General features: G+C 51.7%; 1 protein-coding gene and 1 long non-coding RNA gene across 2 annotated transcripts; both read right to left on the reverse strand.

Annotated features, from left to right (window-relative positions):
- Positions 1-14372, reverse strand: ENSA (endosulfine alpha). The gene is made up of 4 exons (XM_006273290.4): positions 14214-14372; positions 5683-5808; positions 2731-2897; positions 1-1381 (listed from the first exon to the last, which is right to left on the reverse strand). The coding sequence occupies exons 1-4, from the start codon at positions 14268-14270 to the stop codon at positions 1363-1365; spliced, it is 369 nt and encodes a 122-aa protein (XP_006273352.1). The 5' UTR covers positions 14271-14372; the 3' UTR covers positions 1-1362.
- LOC109283983 (uncharacterized) lies at positions 12569-13991 on the reverse strand. Its single transcript, XR_002091296.2, has 2 exons — positions 13662-13991; positions 12569-12849 (listed from the first exon to the last, which is right to left on the reverse strand). It is a non-coding gene; the product is annotated as an uncharacterized LOC109283983 (long non-coding RNA).
- Positions 14373-20639: the final 6267 nt, after the last annotated feature.

A 20639-nucleotide genomic window follows, 5' to 3' on the forward strand; every position in this document is an offset into this window, starting at 1 on the left:
TTTGAGACAAGTTTCCTTTATTTCTTGGTAAAGTAACTGTTCTTGCTGTTTTTCACCCAGTATTGGAAAGATCACTGTTTCCTCTTGTCTGTATAAATGCACTTGGTATTTCCTGAATCCTGAGCAAGGGTGGTAGGGAAAGCAGGTCAATGCACATTCATCCCCTGTTCCCCTTGTTTATCATATTCGCCCACAATCAGCAGTGTGAAGGCTTATCGGAGCAGCTGACAGGCAGTCAGCAATGCAGTAGTGTAAGGTTTTCCTTTTTTCCCCTCCCCACTGCATAAAACAAAGCCTAAAACACTAGAAGATCAGAGAGATGAAGAAGATGTAAAAAATTATATATATTTTTTATATATAGATATATATATATATGATTCATATCTATTTACAATGCAGCTGGGACAAACAGCAGAACATTTGAGGAGATTATACAAGACACCATTAGCGTGCCCCCACCCCACTGTTCCCAGACTGCTTCAGAACCTGGATAGAAAGCATGAGACTGAGACTAAAAGCATGAAATTGCACGCTCACGAGATGGAGGGGGTCCCGCCATCTCCTTGTCACCCAAGATGAGGCTCCAGTCACCGTGACAAGAAAGTGGTTCTCTACAGCCTCAGAAACGTGGTTGTATAATCGGCGAGATATGTCCAGCTTGGTTACTGGGGTTAAGTCACTGCTCTTGGGAACACCCTGCCTAAAGCAGAAGCAATATCATGTTTTTCTTCCCACTGACGGCTTAGCAGCAGCAAAGTATCATCAATTTACGCTGATCTCTGAACGGATCACTCGGCAATTCTCAGTCCTAAACTCAGAGCAGGAAACCTACAGTCTTTGCCAGATACAGAGCTGCAGATATTGTCACTGTTCACTGGGTTTTCCTCTGTAGTGAGATATCCCATAGCAGTGGGGGCCAGCCTTTTTGGCAGGCATGCCGCAAATTGAGCCCCACAGCCTCTCCAAGTGCCACTCCGGTCCCCTTCCTTGCCTGATCTGCTGCTCTGCTTCCTGCTCCCTGCCCCTCCCCGATCTGCCGCATGCTGCAGGTTGGCCGCCCCTGTCCAACAGAATAGAGATGCACAAGATTCCCCTACACACAGTTTCCAAGTTAACCCAGAGATTTAGGCTCACTCTTGATCCAGCAAGCTGACCCTTGAGACTTTAGAGTCACTGGTTCCAGCTACATGCCTTCTAAACCAACACAGTATTGCCTCTGTGACAAATATCCTTGGCTGAGATTACAAGCGCACTTTGATTCAGAGTCCCAGGTGAAACGCTGCTTTTCCTGTGTCGCGTGGAGACATACTGTACATGCATTATTGGCTGGGATCTTGCATTCCACAGGCTGCAGCCATGGCCTCAACAGTTTTTTTCAGGCCTGAAATAAAGACAAAGGCAAAGAAAGGGGAAGGCAGGGGTGGAAAAATGGAAGAAAAAAAAAAAAGAGCTGATGTGTCCTGCCATCGACTTGCAGTTTCTGTCCACTCCCATCCTCCATTCCCCATGGTGACTTTTAGCCCTGCATTCCTCTGTCTCTCTGCGGGTTCTGGAGAGCTGGAGCTGCTATTCATCTTTCTGAGCTACAATATAGGAACCCAACTCCCATGTTTCCACCTCTCTAATCCTTTTCAACCGGCTCAAACCTTCATGGTGACACTGGGCTGCACCATTGAGCCAAATGTCCGATCACTGCATGGACTTGGAGATCCGAGTTCGATTCCCACAGACCTCCTGCATGGCCTTAAACTTCTCCATGCCTCAGTTTCCCCAACTACACAATAGGGCTAATGCTACCTCCCTATTACAGGGGTGCTTGGAGGATCGATGCATTAAGAATTGTGAGCAGCTTTGATGCCGTAGCAATAGGGCTGGAACAAAAGACAATTTAAGTGCAGGAGCCAGCTCTCATCTAAGCAAAGAGGATGGCATAACACACCAATGGTCAGGAAGCATGGTCTCCTCTGAAAGTCTGGAGGGAAGGAATATGAATGTCTTCTAATGACCCCTGCTGGACACGCTGGTAAGTGTGAGCATGAAACATTTTCCAAGGTGCCGACTTTTAAGAGCTATGATTCTGTCCTATTGCTTTCCAGAGCTTATTTATTAACCATTCAAGATCTCGACTGCTTCTTTAGCTTCCGGATCCATAAATGTACCCTGTGGGCCCTGTCTGCCATCACTCTACTCCCAATTTCTTCTTCCACCACAGTTTCTAGACACAGAACCTCTTCATACCCTGGATTTAGCAGGACATCAGTCCCAGGCTGTTTCAGAGCTACAAACAGCAGGCCACTCCCTTGGGGAAGTTTTCTGCTTTTAGGAAAACTTCTTCCCTTTGCTAATGAGAAGGCAAAGTTCAAAGAGGTGGGCTGGTTTAGACAGGGCTCAGGCAGAACTAGATGCAACCAGCTGAAAGTCCTGCCAGCCCAACTTCTCAGATGCTAACTGCTTCTGCTAATGATGGGGCTTTAACTATATGCAAAGTAAGGTAGCAAACCAGCTTCATATGGGAAGAGTCTAGTCAGCTCACTAAATCACTAGCCACACGTCCATGGAGATCCGCACATCTCACTTGCTTTTCTCTTTCTTTGTGCGTGTGATTACTGTGTTCAAATATTTAGGTTAACTCTGGTCACCCCAGCCCTATGATACAGTGAAGTTCAATCCATTTAACAACATCAACAAAAAAAATTAAAATAGAATAAACCATCAGGAGTGCAGGTTTACCCTGCTAGCTTGCTGGTTACAAGTGAGGACTTTCTCTGTGGGAGATCCTGAGGCGTTGGGATATGGTCTCCTGTCACCAGGTTCTTGTCTGGCCCCGCGCTTGGCAACTGCTTGTTCTTCATCTTTGCCTTAGCCATGTTGTAATCGCCAGAGTCAAAGTACTTTTGCTGAAAGAAGGACAGGGTTCAGGTTACTGCAAAGAGCCTTCAGGAAGCACGCAGCTTACAAATTTAGCTGGAAGATGCAAAACCAACCAGCTACGAACATGCTCCCTTGATCCAACACCTCTAGAGTCAAGTCCTTGGCTCCTTTGCTGCTGCTACTTAGTTACTTATTACAAGGAAAGATCCGTTTCTCTCTGTTCTGCCTTTCAGAAATGTGGCGGAATAAATGGCAGCTTGTACCACATGCAAGAAAATACAGCACCTTACCCACAGGTAGAAGTTCAGTTGTTCTAGCCACACGGGCATCTTGTCATCAGGGCTGCTATTTCGTTCCAGGTTTGTGAAGAACCTGCACAATGGGGTTCTGGCCCCATACAAGGCCTGCTTGGACAGTACAACTCTCCCCACCTGAGGCCAGACCCTAATCACACCTATGAGATGCCCAAGTGTAACTGTATTCTCCCCACTCAAGTGCCTGAAAAAGCATTCAAGATGAAGGTGGTTGGGTCTGGCCCTCCTCCCAGCTTCTTGTGACTCAGCCCTGAAGCAAAGATGGCAACAGGGGACAAAAGCAGATGCAGTAACAGGTTTTTGAGGACTCTAGCAACTGGGATGGGGAGCACTTCTAGGTACCTAATAAGTGGATCTGGCCGTACACCTTCTATTGGTCTAACTAAGCCAGAGATTCTCAACCAGGGTGTTGCAAGATCCTTTTAAGGGTGCCCGCACAGTATCAGCACTGTGAATCACCTACACACAATTCACAAGATAAACCCAGAGATTTTCCATAGGATCCCAAAAGGTTGAAAACATTTCTGCCCTGTAGGGCCCTTTCCAAGTCCTTGGCAGCAGCAGAACTGCTGTTATTTTTCCATACTCAATAAACAAGTGAAAGCGAAGCACTGGGATTTTCTGAGGCAGGAGAACAGCAGCTGATAAACCCTTAGTACAAGCAGACAGCTCAGGTGTGTTGATAACATTCCCAAAGGGGCTTTCAGAGCCCAGACACTTGATCTGCTTTATGCAGTTTCAACCCCAATGGGGAAAGAGACCTCAAGGGCCCAATTCTTATTAACCATAAAGTCTCCTTATACCACTCTAGCAACAAGGGTCCTTGACTCAGTATAAATATAATCTATGCCAGAGCAGCAGGAAGAAACTTGTGGCTGTATACAAGGAATAAGCCTCCCACTCCTTTAAGGGCCCAATCCAGCTCTCACTCCCGTCAAACCAGCTCCTAGATACACAGGTTGAAAACAACTTCCCTCTCCTGCTTCAATGGCTCTTTCCATGTTTTAGCAGCTTTCTAAAAACAATATTCCCAGAGCAGCATCAATGCCAAGGGACCAAGCTGGCGCTCATGGGCGTTGGCAGGGCAATAGACTATTAAAAAAAAGACAATTCCAAGCCCAGCAAAGCTGAGTAGACAGAAGGGGGAATCCAAATGTTCAAAACAGGGACAGCAAAAATGGGGGCATCTCGCAGATCCAAGGTATTTATTATACCAGTGACCGAGGCAAGGTGGAGGGGCCAGGTGCTAGGGAGAAGGTGCTACCACACACAGGGCTTTGGATGGGGCCCGTAGAAAATCACCAGTCCCAACAAATACCAGGCAAACCCACCAGCTGGTAGAAGTCCATGCTTAAGCATATTTAGTGCCCATGGAAAGGCCTTTCAATATACAGCAGCTCCATGATGTCCCATTTGTTTTAGTTGAGTTTCAATGAAGGAAATGACTTAATTCTTCCCAGATGCATTGCAGAGCCTGGCACTTTGCCTTTTTGAACTTCTAGCCATTGCTTCTAGAGGGGCTGAGCAGTGATCTCAATTTGAGCCACTGGCATTCAGATGCCTTGTGTCAAAATAACTGCACAAGTTTCAAGACAATGGGGGGGGAAAAAAAAAGCAAAGCCCGTGGCTTTGAGCACCACATCACTCAGGGCACTGGGAAGTCTCCTGACTGCTGGCTGCTAAGGATACAGTCCCCATAGGCAAGACCCTGGTACCACATGGGCTGGGGGCTTCAAGCACCAGCCTCATGTCTGGAGTCAAGATCCCCCCAACCCAGGTCCCAGGGCAGATGGATAGGGATGCTGGATGTAATAGTGACAGGGCCAAACCCACGTAGATGGCAATACCTGTTCTTAACAAGGCCAAGACTAGACCACCATGGGATGACTCCGTTTGGAAGCAAGGCACAGCAGAGATGTCAACAGCACACTGGGCATTGGTGGGGCCCATGGAAACCACCAGTTGACTCGGTAGAAATTCATGCTTAAGAGGAAATTTAGTAACCATACAAAGGAAAGGCACTCTCAGGTCCATCCTATGCCATGATATTAAACTGCCTAGACCTCTGAGCAGCTCTGCCTGGCCATTGAAATATTTCCTTAAGGATCAAGTAGAAGGTAGTCAGGGAGGACTGCTCACGATTTGCTGGCATGCCAAAAGATACAGGTTCCCAGCCCAGTTTGGCCTGCAGATAGAGGCATGAATGCAGCTAAGCTTCCGATTCAGTCCCCTTAGCGAGGGTCTGAATTGTCCTCACTGATCTCCTTGGAAGGTTTCAAAACCTGGCTAGACAAAGCCTTGGCTGGGATGATCCAGATGGGGATGATCCTGCTTTGAGCAGGGGGTTGGACTTCATGTGACCTTGAGGTCCCTTCCCACCCTAACTTGCTATGATTTCTGACTAGTTTAAGGGGTCCTGCCTATACCAAACTGCACTTTCCTTTACACCACCCAGTGTAGATACGTTGCTCCTAATACAAAAGCAATGAAGACGTACCCCTTTCTGTAGCCTCTTCATGAGGAAGTCCGACCCTCCAGGCTTCTGTCCTAAGTTGGGATATTTGGCCTTTAGCTTTGCTTCTTCTGCCCTCTCGGGGACGACAGCTTCCTTCTCCTGCGTGTCCTGAAAAACAAAGAGCCACATCAAAGCCATTCTGCCCAGCTGCCCTGTGTCTAATTAAGGTGTGGTTCTCTTCTCAGCTCAAACCTCCTTTGAGAACACAGTGAACCCTTTTCAAAGCTGACCATGAGGAGTGTCTCATACAACCTCTGCACACAAGGCAGGGAAACCCATCCCACGAGGTGACAGGCACAGACAAGAAAGCAAACAGGTCAGCAAGGAGTCAGTTCTGTCAACTCCCATTAGCCGAGCGTGGGAACATCCAACTTGAAATTTTTCATGCCATGGGGCCTAGGCTGACATCAACACACACCTGGAAATTCAACACATTAGCAGCAACCCCACCAGGGGAGTAATGGATATCAAGCTCATCCAGCAGTTATTCCCAGCCCTGATGCCTTGCACTACTGGAATATAGTATAACCAGACCTCCCAATCAGCAAGTGTCAAGCATCTATGACACATTGTTAATCATGGACAGTTTAATAGATGCATGATGGATTTAAAGTGCCCCACACAAGAGATTTATTGTAAGAAGTGATCACAGGACAAAAGGCAAGTCAACACTGCCCGGCACAGGGAATTCCAGGAAGACAGAGGGCAGCGCACAGACCAGAGGCCCACCCTACCCACACAGCCAGAGTGCCGTCTGTGTTGGAGCCACCCCAGTGACATGCTGCAGAGGACAGCTTGGGGCAAGACACTATTTCACTGCCCCAGCCTCACTCCCCCTTTGCCCTGGTATAGAGTCAACATGGTTTCTGCTGTACAGAACCCCCCTCCCCATCTAAGACACTAGAGACCTTCCAGCTTTGAGCAATTACCGCTCGTTCAGCTACCAAACAAGGCCGTTTCAACTGAACCCCACTCCCACTAGCCTCCTTCCTCATGCCACCCAGTGCATGTCCTAACAAGTTTGTTTCTAGCCATGTAAATGAGAGGACATGGCCCTGCCCCCTAATATTAATGCTGGCTGACTTGGCATCAGTGGAATCCACTTTGTCAGCATGGGGCGATGGAACATGGAGGTCTTGGTCAGCAGAAAGTTGGTACGCTTTAAAAGCATGAGGTCTGTTGCAGAGTGACATCAAGGGGCCACACTTCAGCATGGAAACCAGCAACATCAGAGAGTCTGAGATATGACTGACAGGCTGGTAACTGCATGGGATGGAGGGGTTTGGGGACAGAATTGGCCTGGCTTCCCTACACCCCAGAAGAACTGGGAAGCAGAAGTGGCAGGAGAGGGTCAGAGCCTATTGGCTGTTTTCAGATGGCATGAGCCCCCTTGCCAGCGGCAGAGGTGGGCACATTTACATAAAGCCCTGAGGTTCTGTTTGGAGAACAGAATCAAACATAATCAAAACAATCAAGTGGCCAAAGTCACAGGTGACAGCAGTTTTTGATGCGTCCAATATTGATGCTCTTTGCAATGACCCATTTCACTGCATCATCATGAAGGCTGATATTACTATGTGAAAGGCCAGATCCTCATCGCCCCCCACCAACAGCCCTGAAGCATCACTGGTCCTTCCTGCATAAAACAAAGTGCCTATTCCCCCCACTTTGGAACTTGTCTACGTTACCAAGCCTCTGCCAAGACAGCAATGCCACCAGAGGCCCCTAGCATAGATACAGCACATGCTGAAATCAGAGGAGCCGGCTACACGGGACCCCCCAGAGGTCACATCCAGTCCAAACCCCGGTCTGAGGCAGGATCAGCCCTATCCAAACCATCCCATACAAATCCACTGTCTAACCCGTTAGCAAAACTATACAATCAACCCTGACACATGACAAGACATCATACCTGAAACTGCCACAGGTGAAGCAGGGGAATCACAGTGGCCAATGTCCTGATGCTGCAATGCTTGTTAAAATATGTAGTGAAACCACCTCCCCAAATGTTGTCAGCTTTGGGGTGCAATCCACCGCCTCCACCCTGAACAGCACAGCATTGTAGCTTGCGCTGAGCATTATTCTCGGAGTATATTTGTCCCCCAGCAGTTCTCTTCGGTTTGCTGGAGAGTCCAGCAGACTCAGCAGATCCGACCACCATATCCCTGTCATTTCAGAACCTGGGAATAAGGCTTTGAACTTAGGGGCCCACGGCCTAAAATCCTGACAGTGCACATTACCGAATCCAGCGCATCCCATCTTCTTAGGGCTCCGTTGTTCATCGGACTTGAGGGTCAATAAATAGCGGCCAGCCAGAAATAGAATGGTACAACCTGTCCCAAGAAATCTTGCCGCTCCATTATTTGTGGCAATTCTGCTGAGAGGCCACTAGCCCCGTTGATCTAGGCCTCAAAGATTCAGAACAGGGACCTGCTTAGGGTCTGGACTGAGACTGCTTAGGGTATGGATCAGGTTTTCTCTGCGTATGGGAATAAACCAAGCTGTGTCAGCCGTGACCCCTCCACCCACAGCACTGACTACAACCCACTGGTCTCTCTCCACCAGCCACAGAAAAGCCAACCTGTGCCTTAAGGATTCTGGATAATGTGGGTATCCTCTGAGCATATCTGCCATCTTTACTTTCTGGTCTTGAGACCCGTGTTCTTCTTGATAACACCTAGAAGAGGTGACAGTGCTAGAAGCGTTGCTGGTTAATAGATCAATCAGAAGCCAGATGTGTCCATAATACAGAAACCCCATGATCAGGCTTCCATCACTGGCTCTCTCACCAAGACAGCCAGAGCTGCTGAAATCATGCAGCTCCAAGTGTCGCGCTAAGTCCAACACTGTTCGATGAAGGCAGCTCAACCTGCTCTCACCCCTGGCATGGTCAAGGGGGTGTCCTGGGCTCTGTAGTCCATGCCATGTGTAAGGAAAGGGGAGATCCCTCCCCACACTTTGACACCCGTGAGGAGTCTGAACTGTGACACTGGACAGCTGCCGGGAGGTTCATTGTGGAGCTCTAGTCACTAGTGTCCATCCAGCCAGACATTTTACCCATCAGCACTGAGTCCAAGGGGGCTGGAAGAGCTATTTCCCATCTGGTCTTATCAGTGTGCTCTCATTTGGGGATAAAGATGGAGGGAGACTGATGCGACTGCTCTGGGACGGAACAGGAGTTTACTGGCAGACAGTCCAGGCGACAAGCCTGGTTTGAGAACAACTGTCATCCAGACCCCAGCCTGATCCCACCTGCTGCCATCAGGCATTTCTAAGCCACATCTCCACATGCAGCTGGGACCCTGCTTTCCTTCCCTTACTCAGGCCCAAAACTAATGGCTTTGCTTAAGTTTCTGAAATAAGATCAAAGGCCAATGTTCCAGCTAGGATTATTAATACCACCAAGCACTTTGGGGTGGCACCGCTATGGAGGAAAGTGGCTGCAAATGGACAGAGTAACCCCACTTGACAAAGCATGATGTAGCCTGCAATCCCTATTGGGTGGAGAATCGAGCTGCCAGTCCCCACAAGAAAGCTGCGTCTTGCCCCAGAGCTGAGCTATACCCAGGGACTTGGAACCTCTGCCTTCCTGCCAGAAGAGCTTAATTCTCATCTCTGCAGTTTGTCCTAACCCATACTAAGGAGAATCAGGCCCAAGACTCCCTTTAAGTGAACAGCAAGGTGGATAAAAATCAACAATTTAAAAAAAGAAAAAAAAAAAATCAGTTTAAAAATTTAAATCAGATTTTTTTTAATTTTTTTTTTTTTACTTTTAAGATGCTTTTTAAAAAATAAAACCTATATAAGAATAGATTTAAGATATCTTTGAGCTTTAACATATCATGGAATAGGGATTATAACTTCTAACTATATACTATTTTGAGACAATATATTCATGTAACCTTTTTAGAAAAGTTTTATAAATATGTCACAACAGGCAATGGACTATATTAGTGGCCCCCCTCTTATAGGGTTCCCAGAGGCTCCTCTACAGATTATTAAAAATTAATGAAAACCACTCTACCCAATGGGACTCAGTGCTCAGTCTAGAAGATCCCATTAAGCATCTCTGTGATGCTTAGTGTCTGTTTTCAAACTGTGGACTTGTGTCTCCAGAGATCGTAGGAGGACCAGGTGCTTTGGGTACATGCGATATCTTTTATTAGACCAACTAAATAGTTGGAAAAAATGTTCTTTGCAAGCTTTCAGGCACAAATGCCCTTCTTCAGGCAGAGGGAGTGTTTGTCCTCTCCAGAGATAACATCCTTGTTAACAGCTGTTTATGGAAGCAAGAGAACAGACCTGATTACCCACCCATCAGCCCTCTTGTCTCTCTGAGCTTGTGTGCAGGCAGTCAAGCCCTTATCCCTCTATAAAAGTGCAAAGTTTCAATAAGATAAATGAATAAAGGATATTAAACAACAAAGCACTTTTGTAGAAAACGACAATTAAATTGAGGTTTCCCGACCAGTGATTTAAATCAATTTGATTTAAAATCAAATCCACCCTGGTGAGCAGGATGCATGCAGCTTGGCACTCCCCCACCCAACACCTTTAAATAAAGCCAGCCTTGGCAACACCCACAGCACATTTGTTCTCTGTTGCAGGCATATGGCCTGGTCATTAATCCTTCGCTGGCTTCGTCAGCGCACAGAATTAACAGTGCCAGGGCTGCCAGGCTTCCTGGGGGACCTGTATCACTCAACATTTGCACACAGGTGGCCACGACACTTCAGCTGCACCCATGTTCATTTGCAAACAAGGAGGCTTGGCAGATTGGCACTGAACCAGCAGTCCCCTCTGCTCCCACCCACACGTACCCTGCTCAATCCCACAGCTTGTATCCAGCAGAGTCTCTTCAAGCATTAAAGCTAAACAGGCTTCTCACAATCTTCATCTGACACTCTCTTACTCCCCAGCTGTCAGGGCTGAGTGGGAGTTTGGATCTAGGTGCTACCTGGGGTCCAGAGACTCCTTTCAAGTAAGCGTTGCCAGCCTTCTTCCAGTCTTAGCTCTCAAGCTGTGGGAAGTGGGGGCTGCACCCCTCAGAACCGCCTGCAACATGGTGAGGGGCAAAGGTTGCCTGCGTGATAAAAAGTCAGAAGCCCCAAACCTGTGATCTAGCAGCTGTCCTTCAAACTGCAATAACCAAAGGGAACAGTCTACTGGAGTGTCGCAATCAATGTAGCATGCAAAGACATCTGCTCTGGGCAGCACAACACACTGTGAGAACGGGACAGCTTCCAGCAAGGACACAAACAAGGAAGGATTCACAGCCCCCAAAGCTAAAAAGCATCTCCCACCAACCTGGCTGCAGCAGGGCTCAGGCCCAAGTTTAGGTTTCTGGATCAGAACAACACTCAGAAGCCGCATGGGGCTGTGCTACAAGCTGGGCTTTCATTTCATGCTGACCCCAATCTACTGTTCTAAAAAAAAGCAAGCAGCTACCCACGGAAGTTTTAGCAGTAAGGATTTTCCCCAGGTTAAAAACCAAGAGCTTCTGCGTTTTGCTGGTTGCCACATGGGACTGGGAAGGAATCCCACCCCCTACCTCACAGTTGCTAAAGATGTTAGGGCAATTTCTCCTCCTTCCTCAGAAGCACTGAGTGTTGGTTGCAGCCCAGGCTGAGGACTGCAATCGAGCTGTGCTAATGCTCCTGGTGGGACTCAAACCTAGAGATTCCTGTCTAGAACGTCTTGCCCCTCTGCTCAGGGGCAGACCATTGCCACATTGGGGTCAGGAAGGAATTCTACCCTCTGGTCAGGCTGGTATGGATCAGGCAGGAGGCTGTCTTCCTTTACAGCAGGGAGCACAGCCTTCTTCCTGAATCACTAGAGTGTATTTGACACCCCTTGCAGCAGCAGGATGGTGCCAGCCTTCATCTCCCAGATTTACCTGGGGCACGTTCAGGGGCTCTGGGCCTTGTAAAAGGACAGCAGGGTTGATTATGTAGTCTTAGGACTAGGTTAAACAAGGACCCATCTGGGATGGGTTAGATAGGGATGATCCTTCCTGGAACACAGGCTCAATGACCATGGAAGTCCCTTCCAGCTAGACCTTCTTAAAAGAAAAAAATTCATTTACTTAAAAACAAAAATTCTCCAGTACAATGTGGACACTGCCACTATACCAGATGGAAACACTAGGGCATTTCTGAAGAGAAGGTAGAATTCCCACCTCTCTCTCTCTGCAGCTACCGCCTCCTCTCTCTCTCTCATCTCTTCTCTCTTGTTACCATGCATTTGGAGAACCACGAAGAAAAGAACAATGCGAAAGACAATGCCACTTTGATAAGCCCCAGTCTTTAAATAAAATAAGACTCTGCTCACAACACCATGGGCATCACTGTGAGAAAGCCGATGACTCAGGGAAGCTGCTAAGACATCCTAAACAAAAGGCAGAAGAATTGTGCAGGATAATTTTAACTCAGCACAGGGAGGCGGTGTCAGTACAACCCTCCTACCAAAGGTATAAAGCTGCCTCTTCTAAGCGCCTGCAACCTCCTTTCAGCTCAGCCCCCTCAGTTCTGCTCAGATAAACTCAACAGCTTGCATGCCAAAATTTTCCATGCAGCCCTTGCCGCCATGCTAACTTTGTCACCCAAAGGCCCATATGAGGGTGGACTGTTATTCTGCAAGCCTAAACTGGTCTTTTGGGACAAGGATCCCAGCCACGGAGAAGTCGAGTCAGCAAACAGAGGGCAACCGACCTGACCTCTACTGAAGAAACTAAGCCTGGCCCTTCCCTGCATTGTTAGTACTCCTCTTACCTCCCGCTGGGTTGGGCATCAAAAGGGAGAGGGGCGCTCATTACAAGGCATTTTGCATATATGCAAATTGTGATTTTAATGATAACACAAACCTCAGATTCAGGCAGGACATCATTTATGCTTTCACTTCCTTTCCAGAGTGGCAATGCCAGTCTTTAGCTTTCCAGAGATCCAAGAAATGTAGATTTTTAACACCTTCCAACCAGGATACACCCCTAGGAACTCCTAGGGTTTCCTGCTGTTTGTACCATCACTTATTCAATATTTGTTTAAACATCTGCTATTTACTTCAGGCCAGAACTTAGACACCTTCGGCTGTTTCTAAGTCTCCTCCTCCCCTCTCCAACGATCCAGGCTTGTTTTTCTTACCCTAGCAAATCTGTGGGAAAGATCATGCATGTCATCATAACTGACAGGCTATAATGACTAAACATTAATTTAGAATGAGAAGGTGCCAGCTTGGTTGGCCTCTGGTAAACAGGTGGGGCATCGACACATGCTCTGTTCCCAAGCCAACCACAGCACCCTCTTCAGAAGCAACAAAAAGCTGCAATGTTCCTGGCAAGTAAAGTCAGATTTCTTTATAGGACAGGCACGGGCAGGGCAAGCTTCTCACGTGTGTTTCCAGGCCTGCCAACGTGCTCAAGCCTTCCCCTGAAAGAATCGGCTTCCAAGAGGAGGGGCAGTCCCGTTAAAGGCACTAGGCTCCTGAGCTGGGCAGGAGACAGACAAACAGAAGGGGATGAGAAAGGTCGAAGGATCTCGTGGTTGACCCCGGGGCTTTCTGCTACCTGGAAAAAGTGGGATTACAGGGACCATACATGAAAAGCCACCCACCCATGAAGAAACAGACTGCAACCAGCACTCGTTTCATGCACGCTAACAGACACCCATGTCATCAGCGCTCAGTTGCCTCCAGGCCTGTGGTCCAGAACTAGAAAACTTGCTGCTGCCATCTACCACCGCAGCACAGCCCGAGGCTCCCTGGCTCGCTCCCCCATTCGACCCACTTCAGACCAGCAGAGAAGGCCTTCACCTTTTTTTTTTTTTTTTTGGGGGGGGGGGGGGGAGGGGAGCAGCAGGAATTCCTCCCCCAGCTCTCAAATCACTTGTAACTTTCCCCATCCCAACCCCAGCAGCAGCTGTGGAAAGCCACAGATATCCCATAATGCCCTGCCACAGTCCGCCTACCTCAGGGGTGGGCAAAATGCAGCCCGCGGGCTGGGTGTGGCCCGCCAGACCATTCTATCCGGCCCACGCGACCCCTAAAAAATTTAGAAAATTAATATTTATCTGCCCCTGGCTGCCTGTCGCATGGGCCTCGATGGCTTGCCAAAACTCAGTAAACGGCCCTCTGCCCAAAATAATTGCCCGCCCCTGCCTGCCCTGGATTCTAGAGCCCCCGCTGTCCCACAATCCCCCTCCCCGACTAGGTTTGTACCCAGGACACAGAGGTTCCCTCACTCCCACTATCCCACAATGCCCCTCTCCTCCCAGGTCTGCACCCAGGCCACAGGGTTCCCACACCCTCACGATCCCACAATCCCCCCACCACCACCGAAGCCCCAGCCACCCCACCAATAACCCCCGGAAGTCCCGCCCCGCTAGGCCGACAGCCAATGAACGAGCAGCATTACCAAGAGCGACGGGTCACTGACCAATCGGAGCGCAGCGCCGAGCGGAGCGACGGGCCGGCGGGCCAATGGAAGCCCAGCGCGGGCCCACCTAGGTTTAGCATCTCACCTGTTTCTCATCGCCTGCGTCTCCGGAGCGGCTCTCGGGACCCAGCTTGTCCGACATAGCGGGCAGGCGGGGAGGGGACAGTAGCGCAGAAGGGCGAGCAGAGCCAGGCGCCGCTCCTCGCTCTCTCCCCAGCGCCCGTCACTTTCACTGTGAAGCCAAAATGGCCGCCGCCGCCCCCCTAACGACTCCGCCTGGAGATGGACAAGCGGTGCGCCCAATGAAAATGCGCAGGATGCAGGGGTGACATCATATCTACCCAACCAGAGCCCTCCGGGGGCGGGGCACGAGGCGGGACGACAGAGGGGGAGGGCAAGGGGCCAATGGGAAGTGAGGCAGGCGCGTAGTGGGCAGAGCCCGGCTTGGCAGGTGACGGGCGCTTCCCCCAGCCAATAGAAAGCCTCGGGGCTCAATATGGCGGTGGCCTACAGGAGGAGGCGCTCGGCCTGGACCAGCTAGCGCCTCCTTTCGGGTGGAGGGGGCATGCCAGGGTCCACAGGCGTGGGCAGAGGCAGAGGCAGAGGCAGAGGCAGAGCTGCCCTGGGGGTCTCAGCCCCTCTCCTTGGGCATGCCAGGAGGCCCGTGTCCTGCTCTAGGAGCGGGGGCATGGCTGGCCCAGGCCACACATGCTGCCCGGAGAGCAGCTAGCGTGGGCGCATGTCCCCCAGGGCTCCTGGCCGCCCCCAGGCCCCTCCTCCCAGGCTCAGCTAAGGCCAGCCTTCCTCCCCAGGGAAGCTCCCGGAGGGAGGGCCGGCCCTGTTTGCTGCATTCATGCAGCACCCGACGCCACGGCAGCTCCCCCAGGGCAGCTCTGCCAGGTTGGATCCCCCCCAGGAGGGCGTAGCTTGAGCATCGGCACTTCTTTGGAGCCTGGTGGATCTGCCCCGGATCACTCGGCCTCTCCGCTGCCTGCTGGAGCTCCCAACTGGGGGACGTGCCTCGAGGAGTCCCCACAAGACCTGGCTGCCCCTTTAGAAGCCCACTCTGAACCGAAAATTGGGGGACAAGAACTGGCCTGGGCTGAGCGCAGTCTGAACAGGGACTGTGGATCCTCATCCCGTTTCCTGGGTTAACTGGGGGCTCTTTCGTTCCAAGGGGCTTGCTGCTTGTTCGCTCATCTCTCCTAGCACTCCCCCCGCCGCCCCCCAACCCCCTGCTTTTCTCTTCCTCCCTCCCCGCTTGTGTTTTGTATTCTCATTTCTCTCTTCTCATGCTCTGCATTTGCATCTTGTGGGAAAGTCGGGCTGAAAAGGACTTCAGGAGATCATCTAGTCCAACCCCTGCTCAGGGCAGAATCATCCTTTCAAAGATAGCATCCCACAAAACTGAGCTTCTGCTCACAAAAGCTCGTGCTGTATATTGTACACACACACACGTACATACACGCATATATGCATACACATACATACTTATATGCGTACACACACACGTATAGACAAAGATATATATACGCACATATACGTATATGCATACCCACACATGTACATACACACCATCATCATCATCATAGAGAAGTAAGGCTGGACGAGACCTCAACAGATTATTTAGTCCAACCAGAGATCATATATATGTATGTGTGTGTGTGTGTGTATACACACACGTCTGTATTTATATGTATACACATATACGTGTGTGTGTGTGTGTGTGTATTTATTTATAGCTGCTTTGGTTAGTCTATAAAGTGCAAATCTATCCTGCCTTCCACTTGACTGCAGCCTGACGGTCTCCTGGTTTAACGTGACATGCCGTGGCACTAGATGGCGGCATTGGCATACGTTCCATGAGCTCTTCACTAGAAGGGGGTTCCTTGCACGGGGATCCTGTGGACACGAGGAGTTGTGCCCCAGTACACACGTGCCCCTGGCCAGGCTTTCCCCTCCCCTACAGGAGACTCATGCAAACAGAAGCCCCCCCCCCCAGTTTTGCCATGACCTTTAAACCCTGGCTCCCACCAGCCTGGCAGCAGTGGCAAAGCTCCCAGGGCTGGATGTGAAGTCACCTGTAAGATGGTGACAGTGGTGGAGGGACCCATGGAGCTGGTGCCACGCTCACACAGGTGCAAAGGTGTGTGCAGAGCCATGTGGTGAGACACAGTGTGTGGGGGCTGGGAGAACTGGCCCCTTTCCGTACCCTTACCTTCACCAGCTTCATCCTTGCATTGGCATCAACCTACTGCTGACCTCTCGGAGGTCTTGTGAGCAACCACAGACCCTTGGAAAGGTGCGGCTGCCCTCGGGTGATGACAGATGCCCCAAGACCCTGTCCTTCCCCCCCCACTAGCAAACACTTACCTACTGCCGAGGCGCTCAGTGGAACTCACCGCTGCCGGACACCAGGAAGCCCAATGTAGGGCCTGGGCTTAAATCACTAGAGCTGGCATCACCCAGGGCCCAGAAGGAAACCTGGCATCTTGTTTCAGGGCACTACCCTAATGTGCCCAACCACACAGCCCCACCCGCCTTGGGCATTTTGGGATGGCTTTTACCTCATTGGAGGCCTCCAAGTCACTCGATCATCACCATGTAGATACAAAAATCTCACCGCTACAGACCCATGGGCCTCAGCTACTGAACTCAGGCATTAGGAGCCTCCCCCACCTCTGTGAATGGGGTCTTGGCTTCTGAACCTCCAAGGGACACAGCCAAGCCCCAGGTTCGAATCCCAGAGAAGGGAATGCCCTGCAGCTGGCGGTGTGACCCTTCCTTCAAGGAGATCCTAGAGTCTGGCTGGTATTGCTTCCTGCTGGCATTTCTGCTCAGGGCAGGAGCCTGGCGTGGGTGGGCTGCTTCCCTTCCTAGCTTCCTAATGAGAAGCTCATCTGCATTTCCCAATGACCCGTTTCAATCTGGACAAGAGTTGGGGGAAACAAAATAAATGCCCATTGTTGCCCCATGCAGCGAGCCACAGAGCTGGCTAAACAACTGTCCTCCTTTTGGATTATGAGGGGGAAAATATTATACACATGCACACATATATACACCCTCAATTTTCCCTCTCTGACCAGGCTGTTTCGCCCCACCCCAGCAGCAGCTGCAGTCTTGCAGCACGGTGCAGAGAGCAGAGCAGAGCTGGGGGATCCAATGCTTCGCTTCGTCTAGCTCAACATGAATGATCGGCACCCGGAGTCTGCAGCTTCACCCAGAGATCATGTCATGGGAGCATAACAGACTCACCCATGCTCCCAGGCCCTCACGCCGCTCTCCAGGCATCATCTCCCCCATCCTGGCTTCATTTTGCCCCCTCACCTGCCTTTGGTAGCATCTGATTTTTTCCACCTGGAAGAAGGCAGCTCTTGCCCAGTCAAACCAGTACAGACCCTTGGTGTGAAGTGCTGTTGGCCTAAAGCTGCTCTAAACCCATTACAGAACCAGCCAGGCTGCTACAGGGCACTTGACACTGCCTCCATGCCAGGGGCTGTACATGGAGCAGGATGATTTCAGTTCAAAATCCCAGCCCGGGGATCCCAGCTCCGCATACAGCTGGTTCCTGCTGCTCTCAGCATCCAGCCGGGCCCCATCGCCCACAGGGTCCCACCTCCCTCCCTCCTCGTGGAAATGAACCCACAGAGCCAGGAGGTTTATGTCAATAAAGGACATTTACTTTGTGTGTAACATCACCACGACCAGGGACAGCATGAGGTATCCGAGAAAAACCTTTGGTATAAAATGGACACGTCTTTCCAATGCTTTTACAGGCCAAGAGACTTTGGTTGGGGGGCTGGGGCGGGGGTACCACAGTCACCAAACAAAGGAGGAACATTCAAGTGAAGAGGGAATAATGTACTGCCCGTCAAACAGGGTGTCAGAGCGCCGGGTTGGGCTGGGGGGACCAGGTTTTTTCCAGATCGGGAGCTACAGAGGTGGGGGAAAGGATCCTGAAGGATTTTGCTTGTGTTTCTCCCCGGGGATGGGGCCTATGGGTGGCTGGGGGCACCGCACCGTCCAGAGGTGAGGAACAGTGCCAGGGGCTTGCAGGGAGCAGGAGGAGAAAGCAGCTGGGGGTGTGCCTGGAAAGCCAGAGATGGTGCCATGAAGCACTGGAGACCCTCCAGCCCATGGCACACAACAGCCATCACTGCCTCAGGGGTCCAGGGAGCAGAGGACACCCCAGCCCTGTGCCCTCCGGCCTCTGCTCCACCCCACACCAGCTCCCTTCTCACCTCCAGGTCCCCATGGGGAGAAGGGAGGCCTTCCCTGTGCCAATGAAAGGGGCATCCAGCCCCTTCCCTGCAGTCAGCATCCTCCCCAGGCAGGGTGGAGAGGGCAGAGGGCAGAGGGTGGGGTATCTCCCTCGGCCCCAGGCACAGGGCTGGGCAGATGGGGGCACGGAGGGCCATGCTGGCAGCCCTGGGGACAGTATCTGGCAGGGAGACTGCAGAGAGCAGATGGACAGACCCTGGCTCTCCCTTCTTCTTGCACCTGGGCACTGGGCACCCCAGCAGAGTCCAGCAGCACCCATCAAACCTCCTGGACATGATGAGGGTGCAATTGAGGAAGGATTATCTCCCCCCACGCCCCTTCAAACCCCTGGGCTTGGCCCTCAGGCTGAGGTTGCAGCTGGCAGCCAGGAAAAGCAGCACCCCTTCCTCCCGCAGCTCCAGGGAAGGAAGAAACCAGCAGAAAATAAAAGCACAGAGTGAACAGCTCTTTTTTTTTTTTTTTTTTTTTTTGGGGGGGGGGGGGGAGTTGGAAAACAGCCTCATAAATGGAGCTGCCGAGGGGTGGAGGCAAGAGACACAGAGCAAGCCCTGCCGGAGTAGCTCTCGAAGAGAGCTGCTCTCCGGAGCAGAATGGCACTTAACCATCACGCGGCCTCTGCTTTGTCCCCGCCATGCTGGGACCCCAGTCTCTCGGCCAGTGGCTCCTTCCACTAAAGTGCATTATATTCTGGGCAGACACATCACAGGGCTGGGGTGGGATGGGAGAGGCGGGGAAGGTCACTGAATCCTTGTCTCAGGGAGTACAGGAGACGCATTTAGGTCACTTCACTATTCCAGCAGGCGCAGGGAGGAGGCCGCGGCCCCATCCCCTGCCCCCCGGGAGCTCCACAGGATGCAGCACTTAAGAGACAGAGAGAGAAAGAGATACAAGCCATGCAAAAAATAGAGATCGATATCTAGGGAGGCACATCCACGGACACGCACACGCACACGGAGACGCCTTGCAAAAATCTTTGGTATCTTTGGTGCAAGAGACAAAGTGAGGTAGAAGTTTCCCGCTGCCAGACAGAGTTAGAGACTGGGCGACAAGTAGCTATGGGGCAGGCGGGGGGCGGCGGGGGTGGAAAATGGGCTGTTTCTCTCCCCCGAGAGCAGTGGGGTTCAGCAGCAAGGGGAGCGCAGCATCCGACGGATCCAGGCAGGGGCTGAGTCTCTGCTGGGCAGGACTCCCCGGGACACGACACGCCTGGGGGGATGACCCCCAAGATGCCCTGGCTTTTCCAAGGGGCAGATGGTGGCTGGGTCCGAGCACAGGCTGCTCTTTGCGGGTCACTCTGATCTCCTGACGGGCTCAGTCTCCCTCCATGCCGCCCGGCCTGGCTACCCCTGGCACTGAGCCCGGCCTGGGGAGGGAAAGTCACAGACAGCTTCAAAGCCTGGAGCTCCCGGAGGGCTCAGATGTGAGGACAGATGCAGGTCTGGTCTGAGGAGAGGCCCCGAACCTGAACCTGGGGGGCCTTGTTGGGTTATCCCCCAAGGGAAGGGGGGCAGGTGGCTCACAAGGCCATGGCCAAGCCCGGGACGAAGATAAAGCCAAGGCCTGGTGGGTTTTGTCGGGAGCCTTTCGGAGACCCAGATGGGGGCCACAGGAAAGGAGTTTGTCTTAATCCGGATTAAAGGAGGAGGCTGCTTAAAGCAGGGGTCTGTTCTAGAGTCACTCCACATGCCAGCAAGCCCCCCCCCCCGGTGCCCTGATTGGTGGACAGAAGTGCCCGTTAGAGATGGGAGGAGCCTGTGAACCGCATAGTTACCCCTGATCCCGCCTTTGAAACCTCCACCCCGAGCCCCCACAGCAACATGGGGGGGTCCAGACCCTCTGTCACCGTGTGAACGGCTCAAGCAGCCTCCTGCCCCTCCCAGGGGTGAATTGTAAAGCGCCTTAGCCCCGTGCATTACAGGTGGGGAAACTGAGGCACAGGGCAGGGAGGGGCTATGCTCCAGGGTCCCTGCAGCATGGAGGCTGCAAAGGAACAGGGTGAGGGGTCTTAGCCCTCACTGGGAGGGCGCCCTACTCTGCAAGGTGAACACAGCCCCAGGCAGAGGCAGGACCCAGGCATCCGGGGTCCCCATCTCCTGCTGAGGTCACTGGAACGCGCAGATCAGACCCAGGCGTCCAGGGCTCCCTGCCCATCGCTTTGTCCCCTTAACCATGTTTCCCCTCCCAGAGCCCAGCGCCGAACCCACAAGTCCTGCCCCTGCACCCCCTCAGC

Source organism: Alligator mississippiensis, chromosome 15, assembly GCF_030867095.1.
Source record: "Alligator mississippiensis isolate rAllMis1 chromosome 15, rAllMis1, whole genome shotgun sequence".
Taxonomy (NCBI): Eukaryota; Metazoa; Chordata; order Crocodylia; family Alligatoridae; genus Alligator; species Alligator mississippiensis.